This window comes from Mustelus asterias, chromosome 11 (genome assembly GCF_964213995.1).
Source record: "Mustelus asterias chromosome 11, sMusAst1.hap1.1, whole genome shotgun sequence".
Taxonomy (NCBI): Eukaryota; Metazoa; Chordata; class Chondrichthyes; order Carcharhiniformes; family Triakidae; genus Mustelus; species Mustelus asterias.
In genome coordinates this window covers 35058818-35082973 of record NC_135811.1, presented here as the reverse complement: position 1 = coordinate 35082973, position 24156 = coordinate 35058818, and the positions used below count along the sequence as shown (strand labels likewise).

Below are 24156 nucleotides of genomic sequence, written 5' to 3'. Positions count from 1 at the left end.
GAAGACCAACACAAAAACTTGTTTAAGGCCTCGGCCATTTCCTCATTGCCATTAGGCAATTATAAATACATTATAAATTGCCTAATTGAAAAAATAAGTTTTTGTTCCTCTCCTGCACTTTCAATGAAACTCAAGAAGACAGAGGTCAGAATGGAAGTGGGGTGAAGAATTAAAACAACACACCATTTTGCTTGCAGACTGAATGAAGGTGTTTTGAAATCATACCTTGTGTTTGATCATCCTAACATAGAGCAGACCACATTGTGAGCACAGGTAAATTGCCATTTCACCTCAAGGACTGGTGGGAGGGTAGGAGGCAAAGGGGCGGGTGTTAAATCTCCTGCATTTGGAGGAGAGAGAGTGTTTTGTTGGAGATGATTGAGGTATGGAGGTAATAGCCCCTTTAGAATATCATAGGAGAGAAAAGGGGGAAATGTATTTGTTGGGAGCATGACATTAGCAATGGTGTAAATAGGGGTTCATACATTACCACCTATTCACACGCTCACACAACATACAAGTAAAATATTGATGTGTATACTTAAAGCTCATAAAGCCCATATAACTACCTGACTATGTCAAAGCTATTCTTGAATGGTTAGCTTTTATAGGGCTGTGTCCTACATTTTTTGAAGTTCTGGATCAGCTTTGCAAGTTTCCCAGGTTGACATAAATGTGGGTGGTTCTTGGGTGAAATCACAACTTCCCAAATGGCTACCTAAACTAAATCAGAAGCTGTTTGTCTAAACCTCTGGCAAATGTAGGGGCTATTTTCTCCCAAATACAAATGAACTGAGCAACAAAGCCACGTGAATTAAGTATTCAAAGTCAGGTCATATTCCAAAGACTGGATGAGATAAAAGTCTCAATTTAGTGTCTGACGGTTGCAGATCAACCACCTATTACAGAAACATCCAGATTTCCTTTCTATGAATGCAAAGGGGACTTAGGAAACCCCTATCCTTAACTTGTAATCTGGTTGTAAACTGTTACAATGCTTGAATCTGGTTTCTTTTCCAAAATATTATCTTGTCTAAAAGTCACAGAATTAAGAAACTTGTTATTGAGACAGAGATACATGATTGACTTCTATCTCCCAAGTTTTAGGTCTTTCGCTTAGTTAAGGCCCAGGTCCGTCTAAACAAGTATTGAAAATTACAGAGAGAGAATTATCTGCATTCTGTTGTAGAACCGTATCCATATGAACATTGAACAATATTTTTAAACCATTAAATGATCATTGACCAAGCAAATGAAATCTAATTCCTAAGTTGACCACATTAAGTGGGTTTCATTGTAAGTAGGGATAGTTAACTACATTACTCCACATGGAACAGAGAAATAATGAGAACAATTTTTAAAATGGGGGCTTTAACACACAGCTCGGTTTCAGAGCTCTAAATTGTGCTAAATTTCCTTTGTTTTGGAAAAAGCAGCTTATCTTATTCCTTTCCCTGTCAAACACACATGCAGTCATGATAGCAGTTCTGCAGAAAGCCACTGCAAAATAGTCACGGCTTGCGATGGGAACTTTGCTTTTGATGACAAGCCATCCCTCCACTCCTTCCATAGGACTGCCAATGATGCCTAAAATGACAACCTCTTACATGAGTCAACATCTTACAACTCCTTGACAATATCAACTTCACACAATCATACATGGGACGGCACGGTGGCACAGTGGTTAGCACTGCTGCCTCACAGCTCCAGGGACCCAGGTTCAATTCCCAATTTGGGTCACTGTGTGGAGTTTGCATGTTCTCCCCGTGTCTACGTGGGTTTCCTCCGGGTGCTCCGGTTTCCTCCCACTGTCCGAAAGACGTGCTGGTTAGGTGCATTGGCCATGCTAAATTCTCCCTCAGTGTACCCGAACAGGCTCCGGGAGTGTGGCGATTAGGGGATTTTCACAATAACTTCATTGCAGTGTTAATGTAAGCCTACTTGTGACACAAATAAATAAACGTAAAACTTAAACGTTGAAGTTAAAAAGTCAAGTATGAATGCCAGTTCAAATTAATTTTTTTAAGGTACTATCAAAGCTACAAATTTCAATCACAAAGAGAAAAAGTAAACAATAATCTTCTGATTTTAAACATCCACATTAGAATTCACAAAATATTAGTACTTGCCTTCATAAGTTTCCAATATGTGCACTGTATCACCAATCTGCAGAGGAAGTTCCACTTCCTCCCTGGAGTCATAATTGTATATTGCTGAAGACAAAAAAAAAAATGCAAGGAGAATATTTAAATTTAGTTCATTAATATTACACAAATTTCTATCAAGGCTAAATTTTTCAGTAAATTTTCTCTTCAAATATGAGCAGTCCACGATGTAAACCCATCTTTAAACAATTGACAGCACTTGCACACCAAAGCAAGAATATTTCTAATGACGTTACACTTTTGGAGTGCTGAGGGGCGTGGTGATGAAGGAAGCAAGGATGTGTGGGTTAGGTTGATTGGCCACGGTAAATTCCCCCTCGTGTCAGGGGACTAGCAGGATAAATAAGTGGGGCTTCGGGGCCTGGGTCAGATTGTGATCGGAACAGACTCGATGGGCCAAATGACTTCCTTCCGCACTGGAGGGATTCTGTTATTCCATGAACAACCAGCATGTGCCCCAATTGGACTCAATTTTATCCTACTGCTTCTGGTGTCTCATTCTTTGAACTATTTTTTTTCTCTTTACCATTTTATATCTTTGACTGGAAGATATATCAGAGATTTAAAAGAGGACAGTTCATAATTACACTCTTCAGAAGGGAGCCATAAGTCAAGAATCATAACAGACAATAGAAGTCATGATAGACCAAAGTAATTTGGTGATGCAAGTTACATTCTCTACTTATTTTTAATGGGAAAATATTACAGTATCTGTTTAGCTTGAGAGGCAGCATGTTTAGCATCAAATCAGAAGTTGTCATTACATAACCTATTCCAGGAAGCAACAATGCTTTAGACTGATACTCCCATGCAATACCATGGACTGTACCTTGCTCAGAGTGGCAATCAGCTTTGGATTGCCTTTCCATGCCTAATTACCTATGTGCCCGCCTTGCCCAACCTTCTGAATCAGGCTGGATGAGATCGAGGCCTAAAGTCCAGCAGAATCGATTTGAAGAAGGGCATACTCCCTTTTTACTGCACTAACTGCCTTACATCAGATAAGTTAAAAGCTCTATTGAATTTGCCAAGCTACAGAGAAGTAAGTGTGCAGGGCAAGTGGATAGGATTTAGGGAATATGGGGATAAATCATTGCTCAGCGAGTGAGAGGTTGAATCTCGGGGGCGAGTGGAATAGAGTTCGGGAGGGAGGGGGGAAAAAAGCATTGGGACGAATGGGGAGATCGTACCTCGGAGGAGGGGAGGATCAAAAGTCTCACCTCAGGGGGGGTCAAAACTCAGAGGACAGAGTTAGACCTCCAGTCTCAAGTGGTTCAGAGGGAGGTCAAGTCAAGTGGGATTCTCATGCCAGTGGGGGGAACCCTAAGTAGATGTCAGGGAATACTTTGATGGAGGGTGGTTCGTCGGTGGATTGGGGGCCAGGGGTGTCAGGGGAGACCGTTGGGCAGGGGTCTTTACAATTGTTACTCAGATGTTATAAAAAGTTTTAATTCTTATAACTTTTTCGAAGTAACTATTTGTGTAACACATCCAGAACAATCCAAAGCTTGATATTTAAAATTGCACTTTCAGATGGTTCCTAGTGCAGGGCAATTGCCCAGAGGAACCTTGCATTTCTGGGCAACTGCTGTACAAACTCGTACCTGTATAGTTCCAGGGAGGATTCCTCAACGCACCTTTGGAGTAGCCCCCAAATCTGAGTTTGGAAGGTATGGCCCTATTATGTGCCAGAGATGCTGACCTTCAGTAAAATAGTAAATCAAGTAGTAATTAAAAAGTTTCCACTATCTGCAGGTAGTTCCCTGGGTCCTAGCCAACATTTCTCCCTCAACCACCAAAAAAAACCAAATTTTCTGTCATTCATTACATTGTTATTTTTGACAAGTTGGTATGTGCATATTCTAGAGAAATGCACTGCAAACCCTTCAACACCATAGTACTGAAAAATGTATAACTATTGCACTTTTGAGACTTCAATCTTAGAATACATAGTTTTCTTTATTTCCTACCAACAACAGATTTTTCTCTCAATAAATGTTCAACACCAACTAACAGAAATAATATGTATTCTTTAATTCATTGTGCAAAACTAAAACGCTGAACTGTAATAGGAAATCAAACTGCAAAGCTTGATGACATTGCAACTGAAATTATTTGCTCCCACTACCATTATAAATCTACTGCATCCAACTGCATTCCAGCAACAATGCCATATTCTCATCTTTGAAGCAACCAACTGGCCTGTTTTCCATTAAGTTGTTTTCAAATAGAATCATGAAAATACATGAAACTAGCAATATTTGAAGAAAAACCAGCCAGAGGAATTGAATAAATCATTTTCCTCAAAGGAGATTTTCATGAGACATGCTAAAGGAAAAAAAATCAGTCGTACTTTGTATAGAGTTTTTAAAAAGGATCCTTGATTTGTGACCTAGGTTGAAACTGAAATGAAGTATTAAAATCAATTTTTACAAGTTAAGTTATACCATAGATGAATGTTTGGAAGTTAACAAGACACCTCAACAAATTTGCACAATCACCTCAGTTCATGCTCAAGTTCATGTCACCATTCTTCAAGGAACCATCTGTCAGCATAAAAATAAAACTTGCATACAAAACTGAAATACGTAATATAACCTCAGATTCTAATACAAACTTATCCGCACACTTCGCATACAAGCAGAATGCATCATAATAGACGTATTACCTCCACAACTGAAGGTGGGCAGAGATCATGCTTCTGACCTGATATCTTCAATTAATATATATCAAAAACTGCTGGATGAATTTCAATGAAACCTGGTACACAGATAAGGTATGGACCAAGGAGGATGTGGATCCTGAATCTTTTGTGTTAAACAGATCCATTCACATGGAGAGATGGTGCATATAGACTTATCTTTCAAATGTTGCTGATAGTTTTAGAATGTTGTGGATTGTCACAGCTGTCAAAATGTGAGCTGCTTTCAGAGCTGGTTGTTGGATGTGGATTGGCCTGAAGTCGCCTCCATGAGATGGAAGCTTTTAATAAAAAATATTCAATTTTTCAGTTTTAAGAATGTAAAAAAAAATGAAGAGGCACAAAGTAAGCACATAGCTCCACCACGCTGTGCATCATTCCAATTATGCAGCTCTTTCAAGACTTTTTCCTGCCTAGTTGATGCTCTATAATTAAAAGGGTGAAAAAAGAAATATTTTACAAGAGCTTTCATCACCGAGGAGGCTTTAGCCATTCCACAGCCAACAACTTGATCTGAAAACTCTGCTCACATCTTGACAGTGGTGACAAATTCCACTACAACAGCTGAGGTAATCCACAACATTCTAAAATAATCAACATTATAAAAATATTCACCATATCACTCTGTTAATTGATGATTCAACAATATTTCCAGGATCCAGATCCGCACCTTCACGAAAAATGAATCAGTTCTTCCTTGGGCCATATTGTGTGCGCCAAAATTTGTTGAAATCTATCCATTAGCTTTTGCGATATATTGCTCACAAACAGAAAGTGACTACCAGATTAACAGAGACAGAAACATTACTTTTCACACGTTCAGTGGTGGAGGTAATAATAAGGAACAGAAACAGGAGAAGACCGTGCTCCATCATTCCGTATCATCACTGCTAATCTTGGGCTTTAACTCTACTTTGCTACCCATTTCCCATATCCCTTTATTCTCTGAGGCACCAAAAATTTGTCTATGTTAGTCTTGGGTAGTCAGTCAAAACGCATCAACCTTCATGGGGTAGAAATTCCAAAGGTTCATAATCTCGTGAGTGAAGAAATTTATCTTCATCTCAATCTTAAATGATCAGCCTCTCATCCTGAAACTGCTTCCCTTTGTTTTATATTCCCCATCCACCTTAAACATTTATTCCTACCACGGGCAGACGTGTACACCATCTACATGATGCACTGCAGCAACTCACAAAGACTCCTTTGACAGTGCCTTCCAAACCCACCATCTCGACCAATTAGGTTGATTGGCCATGCTAAATTGCCCCTTAGTGTCAGGGGGTTAGTAGGATAAATAAGTAGGGTTATGGGGATAGGGCCGGGGTGGGATTGCGGTCGGTGAAGGCTCGATGGGCCGAATGGCCTCCTTCTGCACTGTAGGGATTCTATGATAGAAGGACAAATTCAAGAAGGTGACTCATTACCACGTCAGGGAAATTAGGGACAGGCAATAAATGTTGACCGAGTCAGCATCTCAAAGTATTTTTTAAAAATCCCCAAGCAGAGAAACGACGGGCCAGATTCTCCAACCTCGTCTGGAGTTGAGATTCTCCAGTCCCACTGCAGTGAGCTGAGACTTGACTGTGTGCCAAATTCTCTGTTTTCACTGGCAGCGTGGTGGGGTATGAATGGCAGGAGAATTCTGGCCAACATCTCATTATCTACTTTGTCAAGCCCTTTCATAATTTTGAATGCCTCAATGAGATCATCTCTCATTCTTCCAAACTCGAGAAAACATAAATCTAATTTACACAACCTCTCATCCAAGGACAACCCTCTACACCAGGACTGAATTTAATAAAAACAGAAAATACTGGAGAAGCTTACCAGCTCTGTCAGCAACTTTAACTTCGTTTCTCTCTTCACAGCTGCTGCTTTGGGTTTTCCCAGCATTTTCTGTTTTTATTTCAGATTTCCAACATCTGCAATATGTTGTTTTTATCCCAATCTAATGAACCTTTGCTGTACTGCCTCATATCAATACAAGTATATCCTTCCTTAAATATAGACACCAAAATTGCATTCAGTATTCTAGGTGTGGCCTCACCAAAGCACAGCACAATTGTAGAAGGGTTTATTTATTCTTGTACTCCAAACTCTTTGCAATAAAGGTTAACATGCTTGTGCTTTCCTAATTATTTCCTGAACTTTAATGCTCACTTTTTGTGTTCCTTGTACGAGTACACCCAAGTCTTTCTGAAAATCAAATTTTATAACATTCAGGACTTTTGCGAAGTATTTTGCTTTTCTATTCTTACAACTAAAGTGAATAAGTTCACACTCTCCCAAATTACCTTTGGGAGGAGGAGCAGAGGTGGGGACCTGCAGGAGATACTTCCAGTGTGGGGAGCACAACCTACATTACCAACCTTCAGGAGGAGCAGCAGAGAGGCAGACCTGCAGGAGATATTGGCAGATTAGGGCACAGAGAAAAACAGTCCAGGGAGCGCAGCCTACATCATTCGCATTTGGGAGGATGAGCGGGGAAGCGGACCTGCAGGAAATATTTGTACAGCGGAGGGAGGAAGTCCCAAGAGTCTAGGAATGCCTTAAGTTTGAAAACAGAGTGAACAGTGACATCACAGGAAAGCAACAGGTTGATTGGTTGAGAATGGTCTTGCCCTGCTGCAGCGGTAGAGGCTACAAGGGAGAGAGCTGATTCCTAAGTAGTGGGACAGTTGTTCAAAGCTACAGTAAGAAAAGGTATGAGTTCTAGTTTTTTTAAAAAGTAATTAATAATTACTTATGCCAAATAGAAAATTACTTAAATAATACAAGGATAAGTAGACCAAAGTTAAATTAGACAAGGAGACTAAGTTAATGTAATAGGAGTATTTTTTAAGACTAAGTAATTAGAAATATTAGCAAGTAAGATGAAATATGTTTAAGTTTCAGACATGGCAGGTGAGGTCAGCCGATTGGAATGTGTGATCTGTCATTTGTGGGAAACCGTTGACCACACTGACATTCTAGATGACCATATGTGCAGCAAGTGTTCCCAACTGCAGAAACTTGAGGTTCAGAGCTTGAGCGGTGGTTAGAGACACGGGGGCGCATTCATGAGGCTGAAAGTTACATGAATAGCACATTTAGAGAGGTAGTCAGACTGCAGCTCAAGGGATTTGAGAGAAGGATGAGCACCAGGCAGCACAAGGTAAGCAGGCAGGTCATACAGAAGTCCCCTGAGTCCCGCTCTCAAGATGTGGAGATGCCGGCGTTGGACTGGGGTAAGTACAGTAAGAAGTCTCACAACACCAGGTTAAAGTCCAACAGGTTTATTTGGCAGCACTTGCTTTCGGAGTCTCAAGCTCCTTCACCAGGTGAGTGAGGACTTGTGTTCACAAACAGGGCATATAAAGACACAAACTCAATTTCCAAGATAATGTACAGACAATGTGAGTGCCATTGTCTGTACATTTAAGACTTGATTACCTGTAAAGACTCGCATTCCAACCATCATCTTGTAAATTGAGCAAAGCAGACTGCAAGAGCTTCTTGTGAGAAAATCTGCAGCTGAACAGTGAGGACCAATCAGAAGGAATACAGGCCCAACATGTTCCGTTTAGGGTGAAAGGTAGGAGCAACAAGTCTAGAGAACCTTGGAAGTATAGGAACATTCAGAACTGATAAGAAAGAAACAAGTGGCTTTCCGTAGGACCCATTGGAGACCCGGGGGGGGGGGGGTGTGTGTGTGTGTGTGTGTGTGTGTGGGGTGGTATTGGCTTACAAGTGGACAAATCCCCAGGTTTAGATGAGTTGTGGGAGTCAAGGGAGGAAATTACAGGGGATCGGACCCAAATTTTTAATTCCTCTCTGGCCACAGGAGAGGTCATGATGTGGAGATGCCAGCGTTGGACTGGGGTAAACACAGCAAGAGTTTTAACAACACCAGGTTAAAGTCCAACAGGTTTATTTGGTAGTAAATGCCATTAGCTTTCGGAGCGCTGCTCCTTCATCAGATGGAGTGGATATCTGCTCACAAATAAGGCACACAGAGACACAAAATCAAGTTACAGAATACTGATCAGAATGCGAATCTTTACAGCTAATCAAGTCTTAAAGATACAGAAAATGTGGGTGGAGGGAGCATTAGGCACAGGTTAAAGAAATGTGTACTGTCTCCAGACAGGACAGCCAGTGAGATTCTGCAAGTCCAGGAGGCAAGCTGTGGGGGTTACCGCTAGTGTGACATGAACCCAAGATCCTGGTTTAGGCCGTCCTCATGTGTGCGGAACTTGGCTATCGGTTTCTGCTCAGCGACTCTGCGCTGTCATGTGTCGTGAAGGCCGCATTGGAGAACGCTTACCCAAAGATCAGAGGCCGAATGCCTGTGACCACTGAAGTGCTCCCCCACAGGAAGAGAACAGTCTTACATGGTGATTGTCGAGCGGTGTTCATTCATCCGTTGTCGTAGCGTCTGCATGGTTTCCCCAATGTACCATGCCTCGGGACATCCTTGCCTGCAGCGTATCAGGTAGACAACGTTGGCCGAGTTGCAAGAGTATGTACTGTGTACCTGGTAGATGGTGTTCTCACGTGAGATGATGGCATCTGTGTCGATGATCCGGCACATCTTGCAGAGGCTGCTGTGGCAGGATTGTGTGGTGTCGTGGTCACTGTTCTCCTGAAGGCTGGGTAGGTTGCTGCGGACAATGGTCTGTTTGAGGTTGTGCGGTTGTTTGAAGGCAAGAAGTGGGGGTGTAGGGATGGCCTTGGCAAGATGTTCATCTTCATCAATGACATGTTGAAGGCTCCGGAGGAGATGTCGTAGCTTCTCTGCTCCGGGGAAGTACTGGACGACGAAGGGTACTCTGTCCACCGTGTCCCGTGTTTGTCTTTGGAGGAGGTCGGTGCGGTTTTTCGCTGTGGCGCGTCGGAACTGTCGATTGATGAGTCAAGCGCCATATCCTGTTCTTATGAGGGCATCTTTCAGCATCTGAAGGTGTCTGTTGCGATCCTCCTCATCCGAGCAGATCCTGTGTATACGGAGGGCTTGTCCGTAGGGGATGGCTTCTTTAACGTGTTTAGGGTGGAAGCTGGAGAAGTGGAGCATCGTGAGGTTATCCGTGGGCTTGCGCTGCTGAGGTGACTGTCCTTAATGGAGATGCGTGTGTCCAAGAATGCAACCGATTCCGGAGAGTAGTCCATGGTGAGTCTGATGATGGGATGGAACTTGTTGATGTCATCATATAGTTGTTTCAGTGATTGTTCACCACGAATCCAAAGGAAGAAAATGTCATCGATGTATCTAGTGTATAGCATCGGTTGAAGGTCCTGTGCGGTGAAGAAGTCTTGTTCGAACCTGTGCATGAAGATGTTGGCATATTGAGGTGCGAATTTGGTTCCCATAGCTGTTCCGAGAGTCTGGATGAAGAACTGGTTGTTGAAGGTGAAGACATTGTGGTCCAGGATGAAGCGGATGAGTTGTAGAATTGCATCTGGAGATTGGCAGTTGCCGGCGTTGAGTACTGAGGCAGTTGCAGCAAAGCCATCGTTGTGGGGGATGCTGGTGTAGAGTGCCGAAACATCCATTGTGACGAGGAGTGCTCCTGGTTCAACTGCTCCATGTGTGTTGAGTTTCTGTAGGAAGTCCGTAGTGTTGCGACAAAAGCTGGGGGTTCTTTGTACAATGGGTTTCAGGATGCCCTCGACATAGCCGGAGAGGTTCTCGCACAGGGTCCCATTGCCCGATACGATGGGATGGCCAGGTGTGTTTGCCTTGTGTATCTTCGGGAGGCAGTAGAGATCTCCAACGCGGGGAGTACGTGGGATGAGAGCACGGAGAGTGCTCTGAAGGTCCGGATCAAAGGTCTTGATCAGAGTGTTGAGTTGATGGATGTGTTCTTTGGTGGGATCTGTGGGTAACTGTCTGTAGTGTTCCTTGTTGTTTAGTTGTCGGTACACTTCTTTGCAGTAATCCGTTCTGTTCAGTATGACGATGGCCCCCCCTTTGTCTGCAGGTTTGATGACAATGTTGCGGTTGGTCTTGAGAGCATGGATGGTGTTGCGTTGTGCTTGGATGATGTTCGGGGCTGTCTTGTGAGTGCGGCTGATGAATTTGGTGTTGACACACCTCCTGATGGCTTGGGCATACATGTCAAGACGAGGGCGGCGGCCTTCTGGAGGAGTCCAATTCGACTCTTTCCTCTTCGGTTGCACTGCGGATCTCTCTGTCGCCTGTTCCAGTTCATTGGCTGTCTCATTGTGTTCGCTGTTGGCCTCTTGGGGTTTGTGGAACAACTCCCGCAGCCTCATTCGCCTGATGAATTCCTCTGTGTCTGCTGCGAGACTGATGGGGTCTATTTTGGTGGTGGGGCAAAAATTGAGCCCTCGGCTGAGAGGTCCCAGAGAATTGGAGGACAGCTAATGTGGTTCCACTTTTCAAGAAGGGTGGTTGAGATCAACAGGGAATTACAGACCAGTGAGTCTCACATCAGTGGTAGGAAAAATAGTGGAGAAAAATCAATCTCCACCTGGAGAGGTGAGATTATAATCAAGAATGCAGCATTGTTTGTCAGACGGAGGTCATGCCCAACAAATTGAATTTTTCAAGATGGTAATCAGGTATGTAGATGAGAGTAGTACAGTTGATGTAGTTTATATGGTTTACAGCAAAGCCTTTGACAAGGTCAGACATGGGAAACTGACAAAGAAGGTAAAAACGCATGGGATCCAGGGTAACTTGGCATCCAAAACTGGTTGAGTAATTGGACAGAACGCCGTGATAGAAGGCTGTTTGTGTGACTGGAGGCTGGTGTCCAGTGGTGTGCCACAGGGATCAGCACTAGGTCCCTTTTTGTTCATGATATATATAAATAAATGTTATAAATTAGAATATGGGGGAAGTGGGATAAGTACGTTTGCGGATGACACAAAGACTGCCAATGTGGTTAATAATGAGGAAGGTGATCTTAGGTTGTGAAAAGAGATAGACGGCTTGGTTAAATGGGTAGATCAGAGGCACATAGAATTTAACCCTGAAAAGTGCAAGGTGATACACAGTGAAAAGGGTAGCAAGACAAGGTACAACTCAATGAATGGCAGGATACCAGAAAGCTCAGAGGAAGAGATGAATCTTGGGGTGCTTGTCCACAGTTACTTTAAACTTTTATTAGTGTCACAAGTTGGCTTCCATTATCAATTCTAATCAAAAACGCCAATTCAAATTAAGTGCCCAATCATGGTCCCCACCTGAGAGGGAAACCAGATCCAAGCTGACAAGACAACATTGTATCTCATCTTGGGCTCAATCAAATGAGATCCAAGCTGACAGAATGAGGCATTGCATCCCTTCCCTGGCTTGATCTTATGCTTCATCTTAGCCAAAAGGCTAAGATGGGCTTTGAAAAATTGCACCACGTAAAGCCTCGGTTTAACCTTATTGGCTACCCTGATCCTTTACTCTACAGAAGCTTAGGCAAACCACGATCGCAAGTATCAGTACAACTCAAGTGCAATGGGCTAGCCTCGTAACCTGCCTGATCATGGTTTCACTTCACACCTGCCAGGTAAATAATTGACTCAGGTGGGAGAATAAGATTCTGAGGGGTATGGACAGTGTGGATAGGGAGCAGCTATTCCACTTAGTTGAAGGATCAATAATGAGGGGGCATAATTTTAAAATGAGGAGCAGGAGTTTGAAGAGTTTCATAGAAGTTTCATAGAAACCCTACAATACAGAAAGAGGCCATTCGGCCCATCGAGTCTGCACCAACCACAATCCCACCCAGGCCCCACCCCCATATCCCTACACATTTTACCCGCCAATCCCTCTAACCTACACATCCCAGGACACTAAGGGGCAATTTTAGCATGGCCAATCAACCTAACCCGCACATCTTTGGACTGTGGGAGGAAACCGGAGCACCAGGAAGAAACCCACGCAGACACAAGGAGAATGTGCAAACTCCACACAGACAGTGACCCAGGCTGGGAATCGAACCCAGGTCCCTGGAGCTGTGAAGCAGCAGTGCTAACCACTGTGCTACCGTGCCGCCGTTGTGAGGAAAATATTTTTCACCCATCAGGTTGTGGGAGTCTGGAATGCCCTAAGAAGGAGAGTAATAGAGTGGGAAATCTCACAATCTTTAAAAGTACGTGGACGAGCATAACATTCAAGACTATGAGCCAAGTTCTGAAAAGTAGGATTCGTGTAGATTCAGTGTAGTTGTGTCAGTGTAGACTCGATGGGTCGAAGGGCCTCTTCCATATTGTATGACTCAATGGCACAATGACTATACTCCGTTTGCCATCTTGTTTCCCATTCATGCTGTCGATATTTCTTTGAAGCCTCTGTATTCTGCTTGTGGCTTGAATTCCTACCTAGCTTTGCATGGTCAGCAAATTAAGTCACCAATACAGAATGTATATAACTGAGGGTCCAATACCAGTGCTTGGGCTCCAACAGTAACAGCTGACTTGAAAATGCCCTATTTTTCCTACTCTGCGCTTCCTGCCTGTGAATCTCCTCTGCATCCTCTCCAGTGCAATCCTCTACCCATGCTAATAAACTCGATGAGCCTTTAGCTTATGTATTAAGTAGTTCTGAAAAATCATACCCACTGTTTCTGCAGGTATCTTTTTTAGAATCCGGGGATTGCTATTAATTACCTTACTTTCTTCACTCTTATTAGCCCCTAGATTCCCCTTTGTTTCTGATATTTAACTCATGTTTTCTACTGTGAAGACAAACACAAAATATTTGATCAATCTTCCTGCCATTTCTCATTCCCCAGAATAATTTTGCTTTTATCTGTTTTTCAGGGTCCAGCTTCAGCTACTCTCTTCCTTTTTATATACTGTCAAAATTCTGTTTGGGACTGTTACATTTAAAGAAGAAATCCAAACAGCCACCAATTCGCTGACAGAACAATGCCCCAAGATTTCACACTTTTCAGCAAAAAGTATCAAAAAGAATTAAACATAGCAATCATTATTAGTTTAACACTCTAGTTTGCAACCATATATATTATGAACACAATTTTACATTTTACTTCTCCCCAGAAAGCTGACAGCTTTCTATCACACAACTCTGCTAGGGCCACTGTAGATTTATTCCTCTCCATGCTAGAAGAAATCTTCTCGCTGCTTTTCCCTCACAAAACCCAAACTGAACTGCCGTGTTCTTTCTTTCAACAAACACACATAGATAAATTAAATAAAAGAACCTTCAGTTTCCAAGAATTTCTTGTTTAATGCCCCAAATTAATTGCATTTACAACTGTTAGCAGACCTATAAACTACTCCCACTAGTAGTTTCTGACCCTTGCTATTCTGGATCATCACCCATACTAAATCTACTTAGTGATTTTCACAGCCAAGATCCTCTCTCACCAATATCCTTATGTACGTCATCCTTGATCATCAGAGCTACCCCTCCTCCCATTTTTTTCAAGTGTTGCGTATCCTGGAAAATTTCACAACCTTGATCACTTTGTAATGGTGATTAGATCACAACCATTTATCTTTATCTGTATCACAAGCTCATCTATCTTATTGAGGATGCATTCAGATAAATTGATTTCAATTTTATTCTTTTACTGCTATTTACAAAGTAGACCTTGCATGCCAATGCAGTGTTTCCATTGAACTCAGTCACTTCCTGTCCCACTCAGTTTGTCTCTACCCACCTGTATCAATATACTTTTCTGTTGCCTTAAATTTTAATCTTTGGATTTCTAAACCCCCCTTCACCTGAACTCTCACCCCACCTCTTTGTTTAAAAGCACTTTTCCCCTCTGCATTTGCTGGTGCACTTGTATGCACGTACATTCTGTGCCTTACTGTCACAATCTAGTTACCATTACCTGCATTGTCACTCTACATTATTGCTTTGCCATTTCTTTTTAATTTTCCAAATCTCCCCTCATATGAACCCTCCCCCACTATCAAATTTAAATCCCACTCAATAGCTGGTTGCAAAACTCGCCAGGACACTGATCCCTTTGCACTTGAGATGAAGACCATCCTAATTGCTCCCTCTTTTCGCCAGTATGGGTGCCAAGTGCCCCATAAGTGGAAATCCACTTCATAGAATCCCTACAGTGCAGAAGGAGGCCACTCGATCGATTGAGCCTGCACTAACAACAATCCCACCAAGGTCCTATTCTCTTAACCCCATGCATTTACCCTGTTAGCCCCCCAAGTGACAATTTAGCATGGCCAATCAACCTAACCTGCACAACTTTGAAGTGTGGGAGGAAACCCATGCAGGCTCGGGAAGAATGTGTAAACTTCACACAGTCACCCGAGGCTGGAATTGAACTTGGGTCCCTGGCACTGTGAGGCAGCAGTGCTAACCACTATCCCACCGTGCCACCCCACACCAATCTTTAAGCCATACTTTCACTTTGATTTTATTTATCCTATGCCAATTTGCTCATAACTCAGGTAGCAATCCAGAGATTACCACTTTTCGGTTGTCGCTTTTTAATTTAGCCTTTAGCTGCGCATACTCCTTTAACAGAGCCCCTTTGTTAGTCCTGTATCGCTGGTACTCATGTGCACCACAACAAATGAATCCCTCCCTTCTCACTCCAAGTTCCTCATTTGTAGTTAGAGTAAGGACCAGGTCAGGAAAAGCCTCAGGGCAAAACTGGATAGTCCCACTAACATTGAGTTAACACAGCGTAGCAGAGTTATGTGCTCTACTGAGTGCCCTCTTCATTTGTTTTATTTTGTTTGTTTGGAAGACCTTCACAACTAAGTGAATTTGTTGCTTAGTCTTTTAGACTCCCTTATATCCAGAATATTCCTATCATTAATTAAAAAGTGATTTAGCAAAGGAAAATGTTTGTTAAAAAAAATGCAGGTATTGTTTGGACGAATAAATGTGGCCATGTGTTTCACAAGTAATAACTTCAAACAAAAGGAACCCTGCTGGTTTGATAAACACAGGCAGAAGCAATGGTGATGTGAAAAATATGTCTGATAAAATTAGCTACATTTCTGGATAAATGAGAAACCTATACAACAATTTGTACATGTAATCTTCTTGTTGTTTTCTGTCCCTGACTTTTGCGAGGACCACCGTCACCATTCAAGACCTTGGGAATTACCATTGGTCAGAAGCTGAACTGAGCTAAACACATCAACGTTGTGTCTCAAGAGAAGAGCAAAGGCTGAAATAAGTGGTTCAACTTCTGACCTTTCAAACAAAATTATTTTTAATCCACAAGATCCACATGTCTGCTTCAATCTTTTTTCTGCTGTCTGTAAAATTTATAAAAACAAGTGAAGAATCATCACTTTCACTTGCTAGTTTGCTGTCTGAGAATTCTTAATGCAATTAGCTGTTTTGTCTGCCTGATGACATCGCTGTTGTCGGATGCCTGGAGAACCTCTTGACATGGCATGAGAATCAAACTAATATTGGAAAATCTACACCAATAGTCAGTAAATCTTTGTGGATAGCTTTGACATCGGCACCACCAACCATGAAAAAAAGTCTTTAGTGCCAGCCGTGTAAAAAGTGTTAAAAACCTACTTGTCGATCTTTGATCACACAGTACAGTCCAACTCTTGGAGGCTCTGCATTTCATCCATGTTATCCATTTGCACTTACTTAAATTTCAAGCAGTGCTTATGTGCGCAACTCTACCACTTTAATACTGATTGAAGGAGCAATAAAAACAAATCACTGAACAGCTACCACTGCTAGTGAGCTGATTTATTGTTTGCTTCCGTGAACTGGAGAGTGAGCACAGCTGTTTCAACCCGAAATAAAACAGAGCACTTAAGACACTTTAACTGGAAACTTTGAAATTGATATTAATGTAAATGGTTATCCACCTTTTGGCTGATATAAGTGACTGCCCATATTAAACCTAGATGTTTCAGGTGATGACCTGTAAAACCTTGCCTATGACATCTGAATTTTATTTAACTAATACAAGAAAGGTATTATCATAGCTTAGTCCAAGATGACTGCAAACGAGTTTAATGTTATGACGTTGAATTTAATTTCCCATTTCTTACGTCCCGGAAGGAGCAGCTAAAACTGAGAAGCTCCAGGAAAATTTGTACAAATAGAAGGTTTAGCAATATTCACAAAATGATTACAAGAAGATTACATGTACAAATTGTTGTACAGGTTTCTCATTTATCCAGAAATGTAGCTAATTTTATCAGACATATTTTTCACATCACCATTGCTTCTGCCTGTGTTTATCAAACCAGCAGGGTCTGAATCTATTTCAGGCAAGTAATATCTCATTCACTTCGGAATGGAATATTCAGACATAGGTTTTCATGATAGTTCATAAAATTTGTCCATTTCTCAAACCAACCAACAGAGGGAAAATTTTTGAACATGTCAAGTAGCTGATAGGAATTCAGATATTTTTCAGTGGTATCTAATTTGTCAGGCACTTCTATATTTACTCTAGTTTAACATATTTCAAGCTCTAAATCAAAGAACAATAAAGAGTACTTCAGCAAGTTAAATGAGTTCAATGGAGGAAGTTTTCAGGAGTGGGGAAATAAGAATTTTTCCTGAAGTACTGATAAGAATCAAGTCAAAGCGATACAGAAGAGGCACCTAATGCAACACGAAGCAATATGAATACTAACTGAAAAAATCCAAATTTATTGAAGAGAAGAACAACAATTGTGATTTTTGATGAGGAGACATGAAAGTTAACATTGAACTTGAAATGGAGAATTTTCAAAAAGAATGAGATGAATGTCCTCTCTTATAGCTACGTTCTTACATATTTCTACAGTTTAAGATTACAGCTTTGAGCAATGCTAATTATAAGATTAACATGCATTTATTCTCTTTTTTTTATTTCTAAATTTCAAAGGGAACTAATATTTACCCAGCAATAGTGAAAATAGGTACAGCTTCAAAATTACAGTTCAAGTTTTTACTGTACAATATCTTTCAATGGTTGGGTTGATTGAACATGGTTCAAATAATTGAATTTCAAGATGAAGCATAGTAATATCACCACAATCTATTCCTTTTCATTTTATCACTTCTTCCATTTTAAATGAAAGCAAGACCAGAAATCTTTTCCAGTTGAGGTGCTTTTGTTACGCTTGATGAGCAGACTTCTTATGGTTGGTGTTCCAAGTACAAATAGACAATCTTCCAAGTAACAGTATAAACCAACTATTTTCATAGGTTTATTTTTTTGCCACCAGAATAATTCTGTAGTTCTGCTGTTATACATACTTAGCAAGGTCACTGACACTTTATTTCCAATTTCTGGAAGTAGCAGAAACAGCAGAACCAGTGTCTTTTGTTATTCCTGAAAGGCTGTCAAGATTACAATGGAAAAGTGCAAGTCCTGGCACATACAGAAAACTATGAGCAGAATTTTAACTACTCAAAGCAGCACAGGCTTGGATGCGGCCAGGAGGATGAAGTCCCACAAAACGACATTGTGCCAAGAATCACTCATAGTCCCGTCTACTTTTAGGTTTAACCTGGGTGGGATTTCAGGTGCTATGAGGTGGCACGGTGGCATAGTGTTTAGCACTGCTGCCTCACAGCACCAGGGACCAGGTTCGATTCCCAGCTGGGGTCACTGTCTGTCACATTACTCTTCACATCAACTTGTGGGAGATCCTCAAAAGTAGAACAATGAATTACATTCAACTTTCCCTTCCTTTTTAAGTAATCCTACTCCTCCTCAGAGCCAGTGAAATCAGAACTGTGGTCACATCAACAATTATCCTACTCCAAAGCTGCTCCAGCTGCCTACCATCTACCATGCCTGCATTTCTGAAGAACATACAGACAATTATCTGTGTGTGAATAACATGCCAACATCTGTGAGACACTAAGCAAGAACACTCAAGCCCATAGCTCAAATTTATAGTATACTTCAAAGCAAGCTTTTTGTCTGTTTTACCCAACATTTCCATTAAACTCCATTATATCCCCCATCAATCCCAATTAAAACTGAGATACCCATATTCTTCACTCTTAAATGAGGTTATAAGACAGGTATAGAATCCAGTTGCTACATTCTCAAAATGTTCTCTTTTTTAAAAACTTTTCTTTAAAATGAGAACTTAACCCAGATTTTGCAGTGGTAATGGCAGCAGAATTGTCAGTGTTTGCTCCATTGAAATGAACAGCAACTTTGGAGGTCAACAAATGTACAGAATAATGCAGAAGTTGCTGTCGGTGATTCCACACGTGTCCAGAGCATGTGCTGTTTCAGCATCTACAGGTTACAATCAACAGAAATAAATTGATTGAGAAGAACTCCCACTCTCGACACTGGTAGATTCACTGGAAAAACTCTTGAAAAGGTGATCTTATTTAATGAAGTTTTTAATAGCATACTAATTTGATAATTACCACTAAACACCCTAACCATGGCTAAAAAGATCAAAAGTCTCCATAAAACTCTACAATTTAAAAAAACTTTCAAAAAGGTTTTTTATTTTAACTTCTATATTAATTCATTTATCTCGCTCTCAGAATTTACAAAGTGTGACATATGTGCTTTTAGCTTGCTAGCTTGTGAGTAAATGCTTCAATGTGATTTTGTTTCATACCTCTTGCTGACATCATTCTTTCAGCATACCAAGACGTCCTCTGCAGTCAGGAAAGGGCAAGCTGGGCCACAGAGACTGCTGGATCTTTGTAGGGAGCTTTCTCAGAGGTCAGCAGCAAGCACTGTTATTTTGCTGCAAGTTCTGGACAAACAAGCTTATTTATCTGCAACTCCTTCACAAAAGCATATTTAGTGGGATAATGTATATATCTCCTCTCCGCTAGTGTTGGTAACCCTGTGGATAATCAATTCTTTTCAACACATCAAGTCCCTTAATACATGTGATTGCCTTCTAAAAGGAGACAAAAACTATGGCTTTAATTAGCAGCTTCTTCCCCATATTCCAAAGACATTGGGAGAGCTTTATTCTGATATCATTTAGAATGACTACATAGAAACAGGAGACATCATTCAGACCCTCAAATCTATTCCACCATCCAAAGAGATCATGATAATCTGCATCTCAACTGTCTTTGCACCTTATCCAATCATGCCCTGACAGCAAAAAATCTATCAACCTCAGATTTAGGATTGAGTTAGCGCCAATTGATTTGTGGGAAAGAATTCCTCACTTCTACCACACTGTGAAGAAATGTTTCCTAACTTCTGCACTGAAAGTCCAGGTTCTGAAATATCGCCTTGTCCTGTGGCACAGTGATCAAGTAGTAACAAGTGAGGCAAAAGCAACTTGGGGCAGCACAATGGTTAGCACTGCTGCCTCACAGCGCCAGGGACCCAGGCTTGGGTGACTGTGTGTGGAGTTTGCATGTTCTCCCCACGTCTGCGTGGGTTTCCTCCGGTGCTCCGGTATTCTCCCACAGCCCAAAGATATGCAGGTTGGGTAGATTGGCCATGATAAATTGTCCCTTCGTGTCAGGGGGACTAGCTAGGGTGAATGCATGGGGTTATGGGGATAGGGTCTGGGTGGGATTGTGGTTGGTGCAGACCCTATGGGCCGAATGGCCTCCTTCTGCACTGCAGAAATTCTATGACTGCCCCAGCAAACCTGAAGTCAATGGGTATCAGGGAGGTGGGGGAATCACCTCTGGTTGAAGTCCTACCTGGCACGAGGAAGATGATTGCAGTTGTTGAGAGATCAATCATCTCAGCCTCACATTGCTAAAGGGTGGCGTCCTAGGCCCAACCATCTTCAATTGCTTCATTAATGGCCTTCCCTCATCATAAGGTCAGAAGTGGGGATATGCACAGATAATTTCAGTGTTCAGTACTATTCGCAACTCCTGAGGTACTGAAGCAGTCTGTGTCTACATGCTGCAAGATCTGGAAAATATTCAGACTTGGACCAATAAATGGCAAGTAATGTTAAACCACACAAGTGCCAGTCAATGATCACCTCCAACAAGAATAAATCTAACCATCTCCTCTTGACATTCAATGGCATTACCAGTGTTGAATCCACCGCCATCAACATCCTGGGGATTGTTAATCATTGACCAGAACCTTAACTGGGCTAGTGATACAAATACTCTGGCTGGAAGAACAGATCAGAAGTTGGGAACTGTATAGTGTATAACTCACCTCCTGACACCCCAAAGCCTACAAGGAACAAATCAGGTATAGATTGGAATACTCTTTGCTTGCCCGGATGAGGGTAGCTCCAAAATATAGGAAGCTCGACACATCCAGGACAAAGAAGTCTGCTTGGTCAGCACCCATCCATCACCTTTCACATTAACTCCCTCCACCACTGACACAACTGCAGCAGTGTATACTAACCCATGATCTCTACCCATGGGAACACAACCTGCTGGAAGTTCCTCTTCAAGCCACCCACCACCCTGACTGAGCACTATATTGCCATTCCTTCAATGATGTTAGGTCAAGATCCTATTCACTTTAGTGCATCTACCTTTTTAAGGGCAATTGGCTTTGTCAGAAATGCTCACAGCCAATGAAAAAAATATATACTGGTGGAAACTGTATCAAGAAATAAGATCTTGTAACAAAGGCAATGCAATAATTATGAGGGACTTTAATTTTCACGTAGACTGGATAAATCAAATTAGTAAAAGTAGTTCAGAGGATGAGTTCATGCAAAGCATTTAAGAGTACATCCTGGAACCAGCCCAGGAAGAGGCTATTTTAGACCTCGATTTACGTAATGAGATTAAGATACTTAGAAATTTCACAGCAGGAGGTCCTCTGGGAACAAGGAAACTTGGTGTAATATACATAAATCCAAATTTACAAGTCCAAAACTAGAATACTGAATTCAAATAAAGCCAATTACATAGGTATGGGGAACGAGTTAGTCAAGGTCGATTGGGAATGAGGGGTATGACAGTAGATAAACAATGGTGAACATTTGAATAAATATTTCACAATTCTCACCAAATCTACACTACATTTTGAATAAAAGCTCCACAGAAAAAGTGCCCTACTTGTGGCTAACGGTAGGCATTTTTGAGACTAGTAGATTAAAAGAGGCAGATAATATTGCCAAGCAGATTAATAAACTGGAGGACTGACAATGTTAGATACCAGCAAAGCATGATGAAAAGATTGATAAAGGGGGGAGGAAATGGAGTGAGGATTAACAAGCCAGAAATATAAAAACAGATTGCATGGATTATGCAAAAAGGTAGAGCATAGTGAAAGTAAACACACTCCCTCAGAGGCAGAGACAGGAAAAAATAACAGGGAAAAGAAAATGGCAGAGACATTACAAATTATTTTGTGTCTTCTACCGTGGAGCTGAACACAAGAAAAATGCCAGAAAAAGTGGGGGACTCAGAAACTTAAAGTAATTAGTAGTCGTAAAGTAATACAAAAAACAATGGGATGAAAAGTTGACAAATCCACTCGAGTTGATGGCCTGCATTCTACAGTTTTAACAGAGGTGGTTATAGAGATTGCAGGTGCATTGGTTGTCTTCCAAAATGTGTGATTCTGGAATAGCCCCGTGGATTGTAATCTTGCTCCATGTGGGACGCTGGCATGTTTCCAGCTCCCAGGGCCAGCAGGTGTGCAGGAAGTATGTCCAGCTGCAGCTCCGAGAACTCGAGTTTCTGAGCTGGAATGGCAGCTGGGGACACTGTGGAGCATCCACGAGTCTGAAAGCATTGTGGGTAGCACATTTAGAGAGGTGGTCACACCGCAGCTCAAGGGACTTGAGGAAGGAAGGGAACGGATGACCACCAGCCACTCCAAGAGCAATAGGCAGGTAATTCAGGAGTCCCCTGGGGTCTCACTCGCAAATCGGTATTCAATTTGAGGCTGATGAGGACGCTGGCTCCTCCAGGGAATGCAAACAGATAAAGCTTCTGGCGCCACAAGCAGCCTGTCAGTACAGGAGGAAGGAAGAGAGGCAGGGCAATCATAATACGGGATTCGATAGTCAGGTGCTATCGTAGTTGTTAATGTGACTCGAGGATGGTATGTTGCCTCCCTGGTGCTAGGGTGATGGGTGTCACTGAACGGCTGCAGAGCATCCTGAAGGGCGAGGGTAATAAGAACAAAGAACAAAGAACAATACAGCACAGGAACAGGCCCTTCGGCCCTCCAAGCCCGTGCCGCTCCCTGGTCCAAACTAGACCATTCTTTTGTATCCCTCCATTCCCACTCTGTTCATATGGCTGTCTAGATAAGTCTTAAACGTTCCCAGTGTGTCTGCCTCCACCACCTTGCCTGGCAGCGCATTCCAGGCCCCCACCACCCTCTGTGTAAAATATGTCCTTCTGATATCTGTGTTAAATCTTCCCCCCTTCACCTTGAACCTATGACCCCTCGTGAACGTCACCACAGACCTGGGGAAAAGCTTCCCACCGTTCACCCTATCTATGCCTTTCATAATTTTATACACCTCTATTAAGTCTCCCCTCATCCTCCGTCTTTCCAGGGAGAACAACCCCAGTTTACCCAATCTCTCCTCATAACTAAGCCCCTCCATACCAGGCAACATCCTGGTAAACCTCCTCTGTACTCTCTCTAAAGCCTCCACGTCCTTCTGGTCCTCCCTACATTATTTCTACCATAATGCATCACTTCGCATTTAACTGGATTGAACTCCATCTACCATTTCTTTGCCCAAATTTCCAGCCTATCTATATCCTGCTGTAGCTTCTGACAATGCTCCTCATTATCTGCAAGTCCTGCCAATTTTGTGTCGTCCGCAAACTTACTGATCACCCCAGTTACACCTTCTTCCAGATCGTTCATATAAATCACAAACAGCAGAGGTCCCAATACAGAGCCCTGCGGAACCACCACTAGTCACAGGCCTCCAGCCGGAAAAAGACCCTTCCACTACCACCTTTTGTCTTCTGTGACCAAGCCAGTTCTCCACCCATCTAGCCACCTCCCCCTTTATCCCATGAGATCCAACCTTTTTCACCAGCCTACCATGAGGGACTTTGTCAAACGCTTTACTAAAGTCCATATAGACGACATCCACCGCCCTTCCCTCGTCAACCATTCTGGTCACTTTAAAAAACTCCACCAGGTTAGTGAGGCATGACCTCCCTCTCTCAAAACTATGCTGACTATCGTTAATGAGTTTATTCCTTTCTAAATGCGCATACATCCTATCTCTAAGAATCTTCTCCAATAACTTCCCCACCACGGATGTCAAGCTCACCGGCCTATAATTACCCGGGTTATCCTTCCTACTCTTCTTAAATAACGGGACCACATTAGCTATCCTCCAATCCTCTGGGACCTCACCTGCGTCCAGTGACGAGACAAAGATTTGCGTCAGAGGCCCAGTGATTTCATCTTTCGTCTCCCTGAGCAGCCTTGGATAGATTCCATCAGG

General features: G+C 42.1%; 1 protein-coding gene across 5 annotated transcripts in view; it reads right to left on the bottom strand.

Moving 5' to 3' along the window:
• The window catches only part of dock1 (dedicator of cytokinesis 1), a 617564-nt gene that overhangs the window by 555597 nt on the left and 37811 nt on the right, over positions 1–24156 (bottom strand). For all 5 annotated transcript variants that reach the window (XM_078223434.1, XM_078223435.1, XM_078223436.1 and 2 more), the window contains exon 2: positions 2130–2213. In XM_078223434.1, the coding sequence (XP_078079560.1) occupies positions 2130–2213 (84 nt within the window). The remainder of the gene's footprint in view (positions 1–2129; positions 2214–24156) is intronic.